At 32.2% G+C, this 14664-nt stretch overlaps 1 protein-coding gene across 1 annotated transcript; it reads right to left on the bottom strand.

The window, feature by feature from the left end:
- Nucleotides 1–5409: 5409 nt before the first annotated feature.
- LOC130828766 (tyrosine-protein phosphatase RLPH2-like) lies at nt 5410–7239 on the bottom strand. The gene is made up of 4 exons (XM_057694751.1): nt 6653–7239; nt 6313–6380; nt 5893–6072; nt 5410–5804 (listed from the first exon to the last, which is right to left on the bottom strand). The coding sequence occupies exons 1-4, from the start codon at nt 7176–7178 to the stop codon at nt 5625–5627; spliced, it is 954 nt and encodes a 317-aa protein (XP_057550734.1). The 5' UTR covers nt 7179–7239; the 3' UTR covers nt 5410–5624.
- Between the last annotated feature and the right edge of the window lie 7425 nt (nt 7240–14664).

The raw sequence follows: 14664 nt of genomic DNA, 5'->3' as shown, positions 1-14664 counted from the left end.
TACTATTGGTGTAACAATATATATATATATATATATATATATATATATATATATATATATATATATATATATATATATATATATATGTTTACTAAGACTAGGTGGTATTGACAAATGGTTGACAGCTGGTAGCTGATAGTTGATAACCGATAATCGTGGCTGATTTGACTAGCTGATTCTATTTTGATCAGTTGATTTTGAAGCCGCTGCTATAAGCAGCTTGTTCAAAACAGTTTATTCAAACAATAAATTGTTTCAACTATCTAATTTACAAAACATTAGCATTGGCTGGTTTGACCACTTAACCATCTAATTGAATGAAAATAAGTTAAAATTGTCCAATAAGTTATTTTGTCAAACATAACCTATTACTAATTATTAAATTATACAATTGTTTAAGTAGACTAGACTTAATTTGTTTTGGTCTTAATAGTTATAAATTAAATGACCAAGGAAACTTCTACTTAGTGGACAAAAACATGAGCATTAGTTGGAATTGATTAACCTATAAATATTATAAAATAGTTAAAATAAAGTGATGAAAGTTTATAATTCATCCACTAGTTTATACTATAAAATATGAAAAAGAAAAGCAACGGTCTAAATTGTTGTTGAATGATTGGAAAGTAGCCTTACTGACGAGTCAGCTTGACTTTCTATTTATAAAGGAGTTATTTCCTTTGAAATTAATTGGTGTCGAGTGTCGACAGTCGAATCAATGAAATAAGCTGTAGAATATATATCTCTTTTTGATGTTTATTTCAGCATCTCACTAGACATCACTATAATCGAATCATAAATAAATTTTACAATATTAAAATGGCTATATAAGGAGCTAAAAACTTCGCCACCCCTTTTTATTTTGTCTCCAATCCCTCCCCTATGAAATTACGAATTTGCCTCTGATTTTAAAAAATTACAATTTTGCCACTCCCTACAAATTTCTTATTTATAATAATAATAATAATAATAATAATAATATCAATAACAACAATAATAATAATAATTAACTTTTTTATATTCTTCAAAAAGAATATAAATAAAATTAATGATAATAACAGTAATAATAATAATAATAATAACAACAATAATAAAATTTAAAATAATAATAATTATTCAAAAAAAACGAAAAAAAATAAAATAACATAAAAATGAATCGCCCAGATCTGAGCGATTCATTAAATTAATTTTTTTTTTGGAAAATTTATATTATTTCATTTATATTATTATTATTATTATTATTATTATTATTATTATTATTATTATTATTATTATTATTATTGTTGTTGTTATTATTATTATTATTATTATTATTATTATTATTATTATTATTATTATTATTATTATTATTAAATTTTTATATTTAATTGTTTTTAAATATTATTATTATTATTATTATTATTATTATTATTATTAACTTTTTTATATTCTTCTTTAAATTTAATGTTTTTAAAATGATAATTGTGTAATCAAGTGCGATTGGCTCGCGGTTTTTCTTGCGACTATCTTCTTTTTTTTATTTGAATTTCAAACTATAAATAATATATTATTATATTATTATATTATTAATAATATAATAATTAGTTTAATTTTATATTAATATATTATTATATTATGATAATGTTATTATAATAATTAGTTTTGAATTTAAATAATTTATTTGAATGTTTAATTAATTTTTAATATAATAATACTATATTAATTAAAATTTAGTTATTAATTAATAATTTAAATAAAAAATAATAATAATAACAATCACAACAACAACAATAACAATAACAATAATAATAATAATAATAATAATAATAATAATAATAATAATAATAATAATAATAACAACAACAACAACAACAATAATAATAATAATAACAATAATAATATAAATAAAATTAATAATAATTTAAAAAAAAATCCAGTCGCAAGAAAAATTGCGAGCCAACCGGGGTTCAGTTGCGGAAAAAACCGCGACTGGACCATGGTTCAATCGCACGAAATTGTGCGACTGAACCGTGGTCCAGCCGCGGTTTTTTCCGCGACTAAACCCCGGTTGGCTTGAGGTTTTTTGTGCGACTGGGTTTTTTTTTTTTAAAAATGTTATTATTAATTTTATTTATATTATTGTTATTATTATTATTATTGTTGTTGTTGTTGTTGTTGTTGTTGTTGTTGTTGTTGTTGTTGTTGTTGTTGTTGTTGTTGTTGTTATTATTATTATTATTATTATTATTATGGTTGTGATTGTTGTTATTATTATTATTATTATTATTATTATTATTGTTATTATTATTATTATTATTATTATTATTATTATTATTATTATTGTGATTGTTATTATTATTATATTATTATTATTATTATTATTATTATTAAATTTTCATTTTTGTTTTAATTATTATATTTAATTTATTTTTTAAAATATTATTATTATTATTATTATTATTATTATTATTATTATTATTATTATTATTATTATTATAAATAAGAAATTTTAAGGGGATGGCAAAGTTGTAAATTTTTTAAATTTAGGGGTAAAATCGTAATTTCATTTGGAGGGGGATGGCGATAAAATGAAAAGGACGGCGAAGTTTAAGGATTGGGTTTTTTTTTCTTTTCCTTTTGCTTGTGGAGTGATGCTTTCAAGTTTCATGGGCATCTATGATTATTTTTTAACGCAAATTGTTGTGAGAGGTGGTCTCTTTGAGATATCTTTTTAATTGGGCGAGTCCATTATATATATGTTAACATACATTAATTCTTTAATGAGACGGTCTCACGGTGAGACCATTTCTATTGGGCTGGACCAATATATACTTTTTGTCTTAAAATGATCACTTACAATCTTAAAATATTTACTTTTTATAGTCTTAAAATAATTACTTTTAACTTTAAAACGATCACTTACGATTTTAAAGTAATCAATTAAAAAAATGGGTTGATTATATGGGCCAGTCTCATGGTGAGACGGTATGAGACGGGTCCATATAAGACGAGCTGTTTAAAATATTATAAGTATTAAGAATAATGTAAGTAGACATTTAAGATATTAAAAGTAGGCATTAAGAATATGGTAGTAAACATTAAGAATAATATAAATAGACATTAATTTTTAATGGGTTGAGCTTGAGATACGTCTCTCAAAAACATGTTTTAAGAAACTAGCTGTTTTTTTAATTGGAGTATTACCTAATTACAACCGATAGCATTCTTAAACACTATGTTTTCTCTTGTTAGTCTTTAGGTCATATTCTTATGCATCCCATTAAACTCGAAAACCCGAAGCCCAGTCTCAAAAATCGGCCCATTTTACCATCCTCCTTTCATTATTCACTATTTTAGGTTTTATCTGCATTTCCCATTTAAATCTCCACTTCTCCCAGTCCAAACCCCACGGCTCCATCTCTCACTGATTTAATTCGCAGAGATGGTGTCTCTCAAGCTACAGAACCCTCTCTCGCCTCTACTTGTATTGGATATGGGCAGAAGAAGAAGTGAAGAACCAATGAGCTCTCCATCGACAGTTCTCGTAACATTCTATCTTCTCTTTCTCTTATTTTGATTTCATGCTAAATATTCTTCACTTTGAATTCGATCTTTGATTTTGATGTTAAATTGATTCTAATTACATTATTTTTGAAGAAAAAATAATTTTTTGCAGACGTAGTCTGAAATTAGGGTTTGTATGTTATTTCGCACATAGTTCTTCTTGGAAATCGTTGTGATTTCGAGGATTTTATCTGTGCGTAAATTAAATTTATCTGTTTTGTTGTGAGGGCGTTCTTCTCATGTTCTGATTGTGACGGAGATGTGCTCTGTATATTAAGAGATAAGACATCCTCTAGAGATATATTTGATTTATTTTCCCTTCATTACTGAAGATGCGTTCCTTTAGATGTTTGCTATCATATTTTCCGCACTTAAACGATAATGGAGATTATTATGACAATATAATTTCTGAGATATTGGTGCGAATAACAATCTATCCTTTCTGCTTGAGCCTTCTCTTTGATCTATGGAGATGTGCTCCAATGTTACTGGATTACATTTTTGCTTATGAAAGAGAATTGCTTGCAAATAACTTGCATACATTTGTGTATTATTTTCTTTTTTAAACAAGATTTTGAGGTGTGTGGCAAATTAGCTTGTTGAGCTTGTTGAACAGCTTATTTTGATATATTTTGATATAAATAGAGGGTTGGACGGTCAAACCGGCTAATGCTAGTGTTCGGTGAATTAGCTGGTTGAAACAGCTTATTAATACGAATAAGCTGTTTATAGCATCTGGTTTAAAATCAGCTGATTAAACCAGTTGATAAAATCAGCTGATTAAACCAGTTGATAAAATCAGTTGGTTAAATTAGCCACTATAATTATCTACTAGCTATTAGCCATTTGCCAAACTGGGAGATCGAGTATTATCTATAAAGATGTCTAGTTTAGCAAATTTGCCCCTTTTTGTTACTCTGATTCTTTATTCTTAGTCCTTTTTCTTGATTATATGTTTCTTCTTGCAATTTGTTGGCCTTGTAAACCTTTTTTTTTGGCAAATATTGTAAGCTATTTTATCTTGTGAAAGCTTCCTTTCTTTATATACGCTCTTGCTTACATTCCTTATTTTTGATAACCATCTGATCATGCATTTCAGGACAAAGGACAAGAAAAGATCTAAGACGGTTGGATAAGGAGGCTAGCAAATTCCCGCTCCCGTTTCCATGCTTTGCCGATAGAAAGAGGCAAAAATGAAGGGGCGTCAGTACGGATATAAAGACCAAGCGCGAAATAAAATCTATCTCTAATGGGAGGGAAAGCAAATCTATCTCTAATGGGAAGACACCACAACTATAAAGAACGAAATAATCACGAAATCATCCAAGAGGATGAACAACCTTTAGGCCAATAATATAATTGTTCATCATTAATCTACATTTGAGTCAAAGTTTTTAAAAAATAATCAAAAGAAAAACAAACTTTTAAAAATGAGATTATTAATGTTAAAAAACAGAACACCCTTCGACAAGCCAGCAATAGGAAATAGGAATAATAAAAGCGTGTCCTCAAATTCAAAAACCTCATTCTGATCACACCCCGACAAGCAAGCAATAGGAAATAGGAATTATAATAGCATGCCCATAAATTCAAAAACCACATCCTGATCTCATTCCTCTCAAACTCATAATCAATTTCACTCTTCTTAATATTGAACTCTACAATTTCCCAATTATAGCCACTCTAATCTCTGCTCTATTACTTCTGCTAACAACGATGGTGATTAAACATCTCAAATTCTATTTCTGACGATGAATATTAATGAAAGAGATGAAGTAATGCTGATGTTCTGAATCATATTCTTCGAGTCCCTCACGTACGCGTTCTATTTTGATTCGATTCATATAAAACAAAGCATAAATTCTATTTGTTGGAGGAAAAAGGTAAATCCCAATACGATAAAGGTAAAATGAAACATCAACTTCATCCCTATACTACAAACTACAAAGGTTACCAATGGTTGTTCATCCAACACCGTACACTTCCTCCAGTCTTATTTAAATGCAACATTATATTATTTTTTACATAACCCAATACAAAATTTAAATCATGAAACAATTAGATGGATCATCACTCAATTCTCAAATCTTATTTTCATCAGAACAATCAGTATCACGGATAACTTTCATGGATGGGAGGATGATAGCAGCCAATGGCCTGTGTTCATGCCCACCCATTTCGTCAATTATAAGTCTCAGATCATTTATATGAAGCCTTCCATGGTGACCACTTACTACAATGGTTGGATGTTCTTTCAGTTCCTGATCCAAATCAAATTTTTATGATCAATTTTAGATGAAATATGAGTAAATTTTTATGGAATAAATGTGGAATTAATTAATTAAATACCTGTGGCATATCCCGAAAGTTTTCCCTCCCATGAACACAATCTACCACTGGTTTGGAAGTGTCCTTAGATTTTAGGAGCTTTAGTTGCTGTACCACTGGTTTTTCTCGATGAATTCCAGCATGCACTGCTATCAGCTTACACTTCTTCCGGCCCTCCGCATTTTCAACCCAAACATTATCCTGATCAATTATGTATTACAACTTATCAATATTCAATACAACACGAAATAATGTGTAGCTGTGGTACGGTTCTAAACATGTGCAAAATGTTCGACAATATAGGGATGTCGATTATAAGAGGAGATTTGACTCCACGCAAACTTGATTACGTTCCATTCTAAAACCAATTGGTGATAGACGAAGTAGTTAGTTAAACACGTAGGTTAATTTTTCAATAGTCGAAAACTCAATTAACTTTACCTCTTCATGAAACCAAACCAAATTAGCAAGAAACTTCTTGTGCTCATCAGGCACTGCATTTCTCAAATCTGTACAGACAATAATCAATTAATAAATCAGTCAAATTTCGATACATTTGGGCTTATACACAATAAAATTCGCATAGAGGTGAGTTAACTCTGCTTAAACCTGACGAGGTTCCTTCTTAAAACTAATTGATATTAAGAGGAGTAGCCTACCATGTATATATGTTAAGTCAACCTCTCAAAAATATTTTCAATGTGAAATTACATGTTGGTTATTTTTCAACATATTTAACGACAAACTTATTGCCTTACAATAAGTTAAATTTGATTCATACCAAAAGACCCATGAGGAACTCCATAAGACTCAAAAGTAGGGCCAGAACTATTAACAGATCCCTTAAAATAAGTGCCAGTAGCTTGATTGAGCTTAATTTTGATCTTCCCACCCCATCTTCTCCCTTGCACATGCATATCCTCATACCCTTCACCACAATACCATCCTTCTAACTCTTTAATACTTTCATCATACTCTTTCCATCCTTCCTTAAACTCCGACCCATCACAAGGTGGTGGAAGTAGTCCTAGAAAGGCCGAAAACCCGAAATCATGGTTCCCTAACAGAAACACATGCTTTTGATTCGGGTATTTTGAAGGGAGATCAATTAGGAAATCGATCACTTTATTTGTATCTGGACCCTTATCACAATAATCTCCAAGAAATATGATTAAGGCTTTGTTAAATTGAGATGGGTTTGTTTGAAATTTGAGATTGCACCATAGATTTTTGAGCTTTGAGTAGTATCCATGGACATCACCTATGCATATTACCAATCTCTCTTCATCTCCCAAGTCACTAGTCATTTTTGAACTTTGGAACAAAATGTGCTGCTCCCTTTGGAAAACACTACTATTTATATAGTTATTTAAGGAGACTTTTAATATCTTTTTGGTGTGAATAATAAATTAATGAAGGCAACAAGTACCTTCTTGAGGTGCCTTTTAGACCAAGGAATCTTCTACTTAGTTGACAAGCACATGAATAATGGTTTTAATTTAATTTTGAGACCTCAATCTATAGTCATATTTAAATCATTTAAAAATTACTAATAATTCTTTTTGCAGTGTATAATGAGTCTAAGTAAAAAATATATTTTTTGTTTTTTATTCTCTATATGTGAAGGAAGATGAAATTAACTCTTTAGGCAGGTAGTGATGAAATAAAAGGTTAAGGACCTCATAATGGTCAATAAATAATAGAGAAAAAAACTAGATCAAGATCACAAAGATAATTAATAAGGTGTCTTAGGCACCTCCCTCACAGACATTAACTTGAATAAAACATACCATAAGCTTTGAGAACAACCTATAAAGCACAAAGTTTCCATCTTTGATAGGAATGATACTTAAATTCAAGAAGACAACTCTTTTGGCACTCAACCCTAATCTCCATCTATTAACCTCCCTAAAATATTCATATCTAATTTAGAGCCTATATATAGCCCCTAAAGGCTAAACAAATACAATAACCCTAGAACAAAGTAGTAAGCTTTCCTCCAAATAATGTGCATGAACAAAATTGCATTTGTCCTTGCACTAAGGTGTTGCTCTCTATCTATTAGCCTCCCTACAATGCATTCTAATTTGGTTTAGAGCCTCGTATAGCCTCAAAATAAATAGAATAACTCTATCTCAAAGTATTAATCTTGCCGCCAAGTATCTTGCATGAACATTATTAATGTAGAAATCATATACCAATCTATATACTACTAGTATGAGATTTTAAGTGCGCCTCTCTTAGGATCTAACTAGGGATAGAAATAATTAAAGACGACGGGAGACGATAGATTCATGTCTTAGACTAATGATATTTTCCTTGAGTTACATCTTTAATTATGTCCTAGTTTCTATTTTTTCGTTCGTTACTCTCACTATAAAAATTGTGGCATGTAGCTACACTTTTATTTAAGCACGCTTATTTAAGTGTGACAGACTTTTTTGCAATTACACTCACTTCTTGCATTTTAGGTACGCTTATTAAGCATGAGAATAATAGTCTCACTAATAAGCGTAGCTACAAGTCAATTAAATAATGTTAAAATGTTATAAATTCAGCCACACTTATAAGCGTGGCTAAAGATCAACTAAAAATATATAATCAATTCAGCCACACCAATAAGGGTGGCTAAAACTTAGCTAAAAAAATAAAATAAATTTTGAAGTATGACCGTATCATCTACAAAACGCTAAAGCAGTTTCCCATTTTCGCTAATTCAAACCACAAACATCTTCATGACTGATGTTAAACATCTTCAAATTGGGTTCAAATTTTTGTTAAACATCTCTCCCATTTCTCTTCAACCATCTTCATCAATTAAAAACCCATTTAGACTATTTTTCTCCATCTACATCTCACAATTCTTCTCCATTTCGCTAATTCTTCTACGCCATTATCTTTGCGAATGTAAGTGATTTTTCTTTCATCAGTTTTTCTTTCATTTTCACAATCGGATCTGGAACATCTCTACTGATTCGATTTCGAAAACGGTAAGCCCTAATTTCAAGTTTCGCCAAAAATTCACCCTTGAATCTGATTTAGGGGATGTTTTCTTTGGCTTATTTGGAACCTATGTTAAAGATTTGGAGTTTTGATTTAGATTGAATTATGAAGATGAAGATGTATTGATATTATACAATAAGAGAAGATGAAGGAAACAAAAAAAGAACTTCTGAATTATTATTCTGTAATGAAGAGTACACAAAACATCATATAAACAGTAGGACACAAGAATCAAGATCCTACGTGGACAAAGGAAATAACTCTAGCTAAACAAAACAGTGAATGTAGTAACAGAAATTGATGACGTGGCAAAGCACACTATTATTCATTCTCAACATCCCTTTCAAAGCTTGGGATGGTGTCAACCATTTCGAGCATGGACAGAATAGGCTTGAGCTGAGTGGATGGAATGATTCTAGTTAGGGCATCAGCAAGCTGCTGGGAGCTAGGTAGGAACTGTAGTGTGATCAATCCTTCTATAATTTTTTCCCGGTAAAGTGGTAGTCTATCTCGATGTGTTTGGTCCTTTGATGAAACACCGAATTTTGTGCAACGGAAATGGTGGATTGGTTATCACAAGCTAGAGCAACAGGCCGGAGATCATCAACATCGAATTCCTCTAAAAGTCGAACTAGTCATGTGATTTCGGAAGCCACGGCTGCCATGGCGCGATATTCTGCTTCGAAGGAAGACTTGGAGACTGTGTGTTGTTTCTTAGACTTCCAAGAAACTGGTGAGCTACCAAAAAGAATGACATATCAGGTGATCGACCGTCTGATATCCAAGCAAGCCTCCCAATCGGAATCACAAGAGGCATGTAGTTTCAATTCAAGACTTCCTTTAAGGAGTATCCCCTGACCTGAAGTGTGAGCTATATAATTTAGTGTATGAATAAGGGCCTAATAGTGTGAATTAGTGGGGTTTTGCATGTGTTGACTTAAGAGTTTGTACGGTAAATGAAAGATCTGGTCTAGTATGAGTGAGGAAATTTAGTTTGCCAACTAAACTTCTATAATGTGTGGGATCATGATAAAGAGGGGAACCCCCTGATTGAAGCTTGAGATTACTAGGAGAGGTGTCACAACCTTTTTGAAAGAACATAATCCGGAATCATGAAGAAGGTCATTAGTAAACTTCTGTTGGGTGAGCACAATTCCTTCAGCTGTGTAGCTCACTTCAAGGCCAAGAAAGTAATCAAGACGACCCAAGTCTTTGATGCTGAAAACGCGGTGAAGATTAGACTTGATGGACTGACTTTCTGCCATATGCTCCCCGGTGATGTTATCTTCTTATGTATGATTATTGCCAGATCTATTTTCTATGTTACGGAAGGTAGAATTAATATGTTGGTCACTAATAAAAATTTGGTGTAGGTTGGCGTGTAGTTTCAAGGGTCCTTGTAGAAGGATTCTTGTCTGACATAGGAGATTGTGTAGGTGTTAAAGAACTAGGCATGTGAAGAAGTCTTGTAGGCGTGCATATAGGCTGTCCCTCACAACTAGTGTAGTCTTGGGATGGCGTGTCAATGGGTATATGTTCTTGGGATGGCGTGTTGTCTCTGCATGGTTATTTTGTCCTTTTGTGTTGGGTAGTATGGTATTGGTAATCATGGGGGAGTGGGGTGGTGTGTCATGTGGGTGGAGTGTCATAGTGGGTATGTTGTGTTGCATGGGATAGTGTATAGGTCCACATGGAATATCAGCTTTAGCATTAATTTCTTGTCTTGTAGCAGTAGTAAAAATATCAGTAGATGTATCATGCATATCTGATACATGTGAGGTTTCAGTAGGTAAATAAAAAATAGGGAATAGAGTTGCGAAGTGTTCATCTGATGATAAGAAAAATTTCTTTCATGAAAGATAATATCTCTTGAAACCATGAATCTTTGAGTTGTCTTATTATACACTTTGTAAGCCTTTTGCCCATAAGGGTAGCCTACAAATATACATGGGTCAGCTCTTGGCTCAAATTTAGATCTGCTTTGTTTTAAAGTAGAAACAAAACATAAACACCCAAAAGTCCTTAAATGATCATTGTTAGGTGTGACCCCAAAAAGTTTCTGATAGGGTGAAAATGTTATTCAAGCTAGAAGTTGCAAATATAACACATTCCCCCCAAAATAATTTGGGGAGGTTGGACTGAAAAAGAAGAGCTCTTGCGGTTTCAATAAGGTGTCTGTGTTTCCTCTCTACCGTACCATTTTGTTGGGGTGTCTCTGTGATAACAGGTTTCTACCACGTCGTTAATACTAAGAACCAAGTTATGCAAACAATATTTATAATCACCCTAATACTACTACAACGAGTGTAACGGTAAGTCGGTGGTCGAACCATAAGGACAAGGGATACTAGACTAAAGCTTCGGTGTGGGAAGGTTATATAGAAGGTTGGTTAGTGGGTGAACTAAACTAATAACAAGAATAAAAAGTGAAACTTAATAATGAAAGATGAGCGGGGACTAGACTAGGTCCATCCTAGGAAAATCTATTGGGAATAAAGATAAGCTAGGTCAAGGGAGATTGAACAATAATCGATCAAGACACTCTAGATAACGAGGGTAAGTTTGTGACCCTATAAGCCAAACGAATGACCCATAATCGCCCTATGTCTCTCAAGGAGTGGCTGGACAAGATTCGAATCGAATATCAACAATCATCCTCAACCTCAACCCTAATCCTAAACATTGAAGACAAGAAATAAAGAAAGCATGGAAAGCAAGAAAACAATAAAGAAAGCATTAAAGGAATTGAAAGACAATAAAGCAATAAATCTACACTAGGAAAGCAATAAACGAAAGCATAAATGACATTGAAAGCAATAAAAGAAATGTAAACTTACATAAATGAAGAAACATGAAAGTAGAAGAAGACATAAATGAAGAACAATGAGCTACACTAGGGCAAGAAGTAAAGAGAAAGCATAAATGTTGATGTTCTAGAGTGAGGCAAAGGCACCCACACTAGACATGAGGGATACATTCAGAAAAAGGGTTTTTATAGCCTAAAAGAGCCGTGCCCTAAAAGCCCTAAAGATAGCCCTTGAATTTAACTTGTGAAGAACCAAACAACGCAGATTTTAGGTCCCATTTGACCCGAATGGATAGGGCATTCGCCTGAATGGACACCCATTCGGCTGAATGGGGCACCATTCGGTGTTTCCAGCAGGTCTAGGCGTATTTCCTTGGAGTTTTGAAGCCATTCAATCGAATTGATCGAAGGTTTGCCCAAATCGTTGCCATTCACCCGAATTGAGCTTTGATTCGACCGAATGGTTCTCTACTTGGTCTATTTTCGTCTTTTGAAGCTTTGGATGCAATCTGGACTTTTGTGGGGACCTTGAGGAAGACTTGGAATGCTTGGGAAAGCTTTGGCACGCGTGTCTAATCTTTGATCAAAGCATCTAAGTCTCGTACGCAACGTAAAATACCTTGAAATCTCCGAAAATACCTCAAATTACCTCAAAACACCATGGAGACATGAACAAAGTAAAATCATATGTAAAGTGTGTAAAAACCATTCTAAAACGCGAGACTCGAAACTAAAATGAGGAGATAAATGTGCTCTTAAACGAGCACATCACTCTGTGCAACTTTTCTGATGTGTAATGTCATATTTAGAATACAATTGTGCCATAATACCTTGACAAAGTTCTCTAGCATTATTAGTTCTAACAAATTTGACATCATATTTAAAATGATTTTGAATATATCTAATTAGTTGATCCAAAATATTAGTCGATTCATTTTATGTTTCATCAAATAAATCCATGTTATCTTGGTAAGATCATCAATAATAGACAGAAAAATATTACATCCATTATGTGTTTTGTAAGAATATGGTCACCAAATGTCAATATGAAGAAGATTAAATGGCCTAGTTGATCTAACATAACTATTTTGGAATGGCAGTCTAGTTTGTCTTGAAGTTGGACAAATGGTGCATATAGAGCTATCTTTTATAGCCTTTGTATCTATGTAAGGATAAAGAATCTTCATCTTGGCAAAAGGCATATGTCCAAGACGTAAATGCTAAAGTTTAATATATTCTATCTTATCTTTATTGTAGACTAAACTAGCTTTAGGCAAAGTACAGTTACTATTTAAAGATTGAACCAACCCTTTCTTGGAAAATATATCATCAACTTTATCTCTTGTGTAATAAAGTCCATGTATGAGTTTACCAATGTGTGAACATTTCTTTGTTGATTGCTCCTATAGAAGACAAATATCCTTAGAAAACACAACATTAGCATCATTTTCTGAACATAATCTATAAACAGATATGAGATTAAAATGAAATTTGGGAACAAATAGAACATTTTTTTAAGATTATATCATTGTTAAGTTTAACATCTCCAATTTTCTCAACTTTATGTTCCCTCCCATCTAGTATAGTTATTTCATGATTAGAATTCTTTAAAAAACTAATATTTGTGAAGTTTTTTATGTCATTGCACATGTGATCTGCAGCCCCACTATCTACTATCCAAATTTTTTTTGCTATAAGAAGAAATTAAACAACATGTACCTGCAACTGGAGGGATCCAAATCATTTTGTTCTACTGTTTCTTTTTTACCAAGATAAGAAAGTAGATTAGTAAACTGCTCTTCAATAAGGCCAAACTGATTTCCTGTCTTGTTGTTAACCGAATTGTCATCAACATTGGCGATAGTGGCAAAAGTTTTGGATGAACTTGGGTTGTTCTTTGTTGGATACCCATGTATTTTAAAACACCGCTCAATGGAATGGCCTGCAATTTTTCAATTTTCATGGAAATAGAATGGTTTCTTCCCATTATTATGATTTCTATTCTTTCCCTTTTCATAAAATTTCTTCCTATCCGCCACAAAATCAGTGTGGTTACTCTCTATGTTTATGTCTCTATGACTTTCCTCTTGAAGAAGCATCTTACAGACTTCACTAACATCTGGCAACTCTTTCCTCAAAAGAATAGTGATTCTAACTTGACTTATATTGAGGGTCAAGTTAGATAAGGAAAGTCATTAATCTTTGATCTTGCTAAACTTTAACAAAATTGGTAGTTGGATGAAAATTGCAAAGTGGTAAAGGTCTTAAGTCATCAATTTCATCCCATAAAGACTTTACCATGGTAAAATATTCTGCTATAGTTATTCCTGGATCTTGAGTTGTATTGAGAAGTCTTTCTTAGAGTCTATACATATGTGATGATAAAGGTGACCCAAATCTCTCTTCAAGATCCTTCCAAATACAGTTTGTTGTTTTCATGTACATTATACTCTTTGCTATGTTTCTGTCAAGGGAGGGTATCATCCAACCTATGACCATATTATTACATCTATTCCCTCTCTCATCTGGTGCATTATCTTCCGGTTTAGGCAAAGATCCATCTACAAAGCAAATTTTATTTTTAGCATCTAGACCTATAATCATAGATCTTTTCCAGTTGCTGTAGCACGTTCCATCAAACACAACAGAAACCAATTTAGTACTTGCCGAATCGGAAGGGTGCAAGTAGTATATGCTTCCCGAATTTTTCGTTTGGTCTGTTGTAATATTAGTATCTGTTTTCATGTCCTTATTAATTTCTGCTACGCAAGTATTTTTGGTATCCATGGAAAAGAAATAAAAAAATAAAGAAAGAATATGAGAAAAGAAATAACAGAAAGGAAACTGTAATCAAATTGAATTAGAGGCGGTAGAACACGATCGCTGATGAGAGTGAATCAAAATCTAACAACCTGCTCTGATACCATGTTAAAGATTTGGAGTTTTGGTTAACATTGAATTATGAAGATGAAGATGTATTGATA

The sequence above is a fragment of the Amaranthus tricolor genome, chromosome 12 (assembly GCF_026212465.1).
Source record: "Amaranthus tricolor cultivar Red isolate AtriRed21 chromosome 12, ASM2621246v1, whole genome shotgun sequence".
NCBI lineage: Eukaryota > Viridiplantae > Streptophyta > Magnoliopsida > Caryophyllales > Amaranthaceae > Amaranthus > Amaranthus tricolor.
Note: the sequence above shows the minus strand (reverse complement) of the source record. Positions and strands in the feature narration are given on the sequence as shown.

What these genes read in the sequence shown, in the direction of transcription:
- LOC130828766 (XM_057694751.1), bottom strand. Translation starts at nt 7,178, where the DNA reads ATGACTAGTGACTTGGGAGATGAAGAGAGATTGGTAATATGCATAGGT. An exon ending in AGTTCCTCATGGGTCTTTTG is followed by an intron (nt 6,381 to 6,652) that starts GTATGAATCAAA and finishes TTGTCTGTACAG; the next exon opens with ATTTGAGAAATGCAGTGCCT. An exon ending in ACTTTCGGGATATGCCACAG is followed by an intron (nt 5,805 to 5,892) that starts GTATTTAATTAA and finishes GATTTGGATCAG; the next exon opens with GAACTGAAAGAACATCCAAC.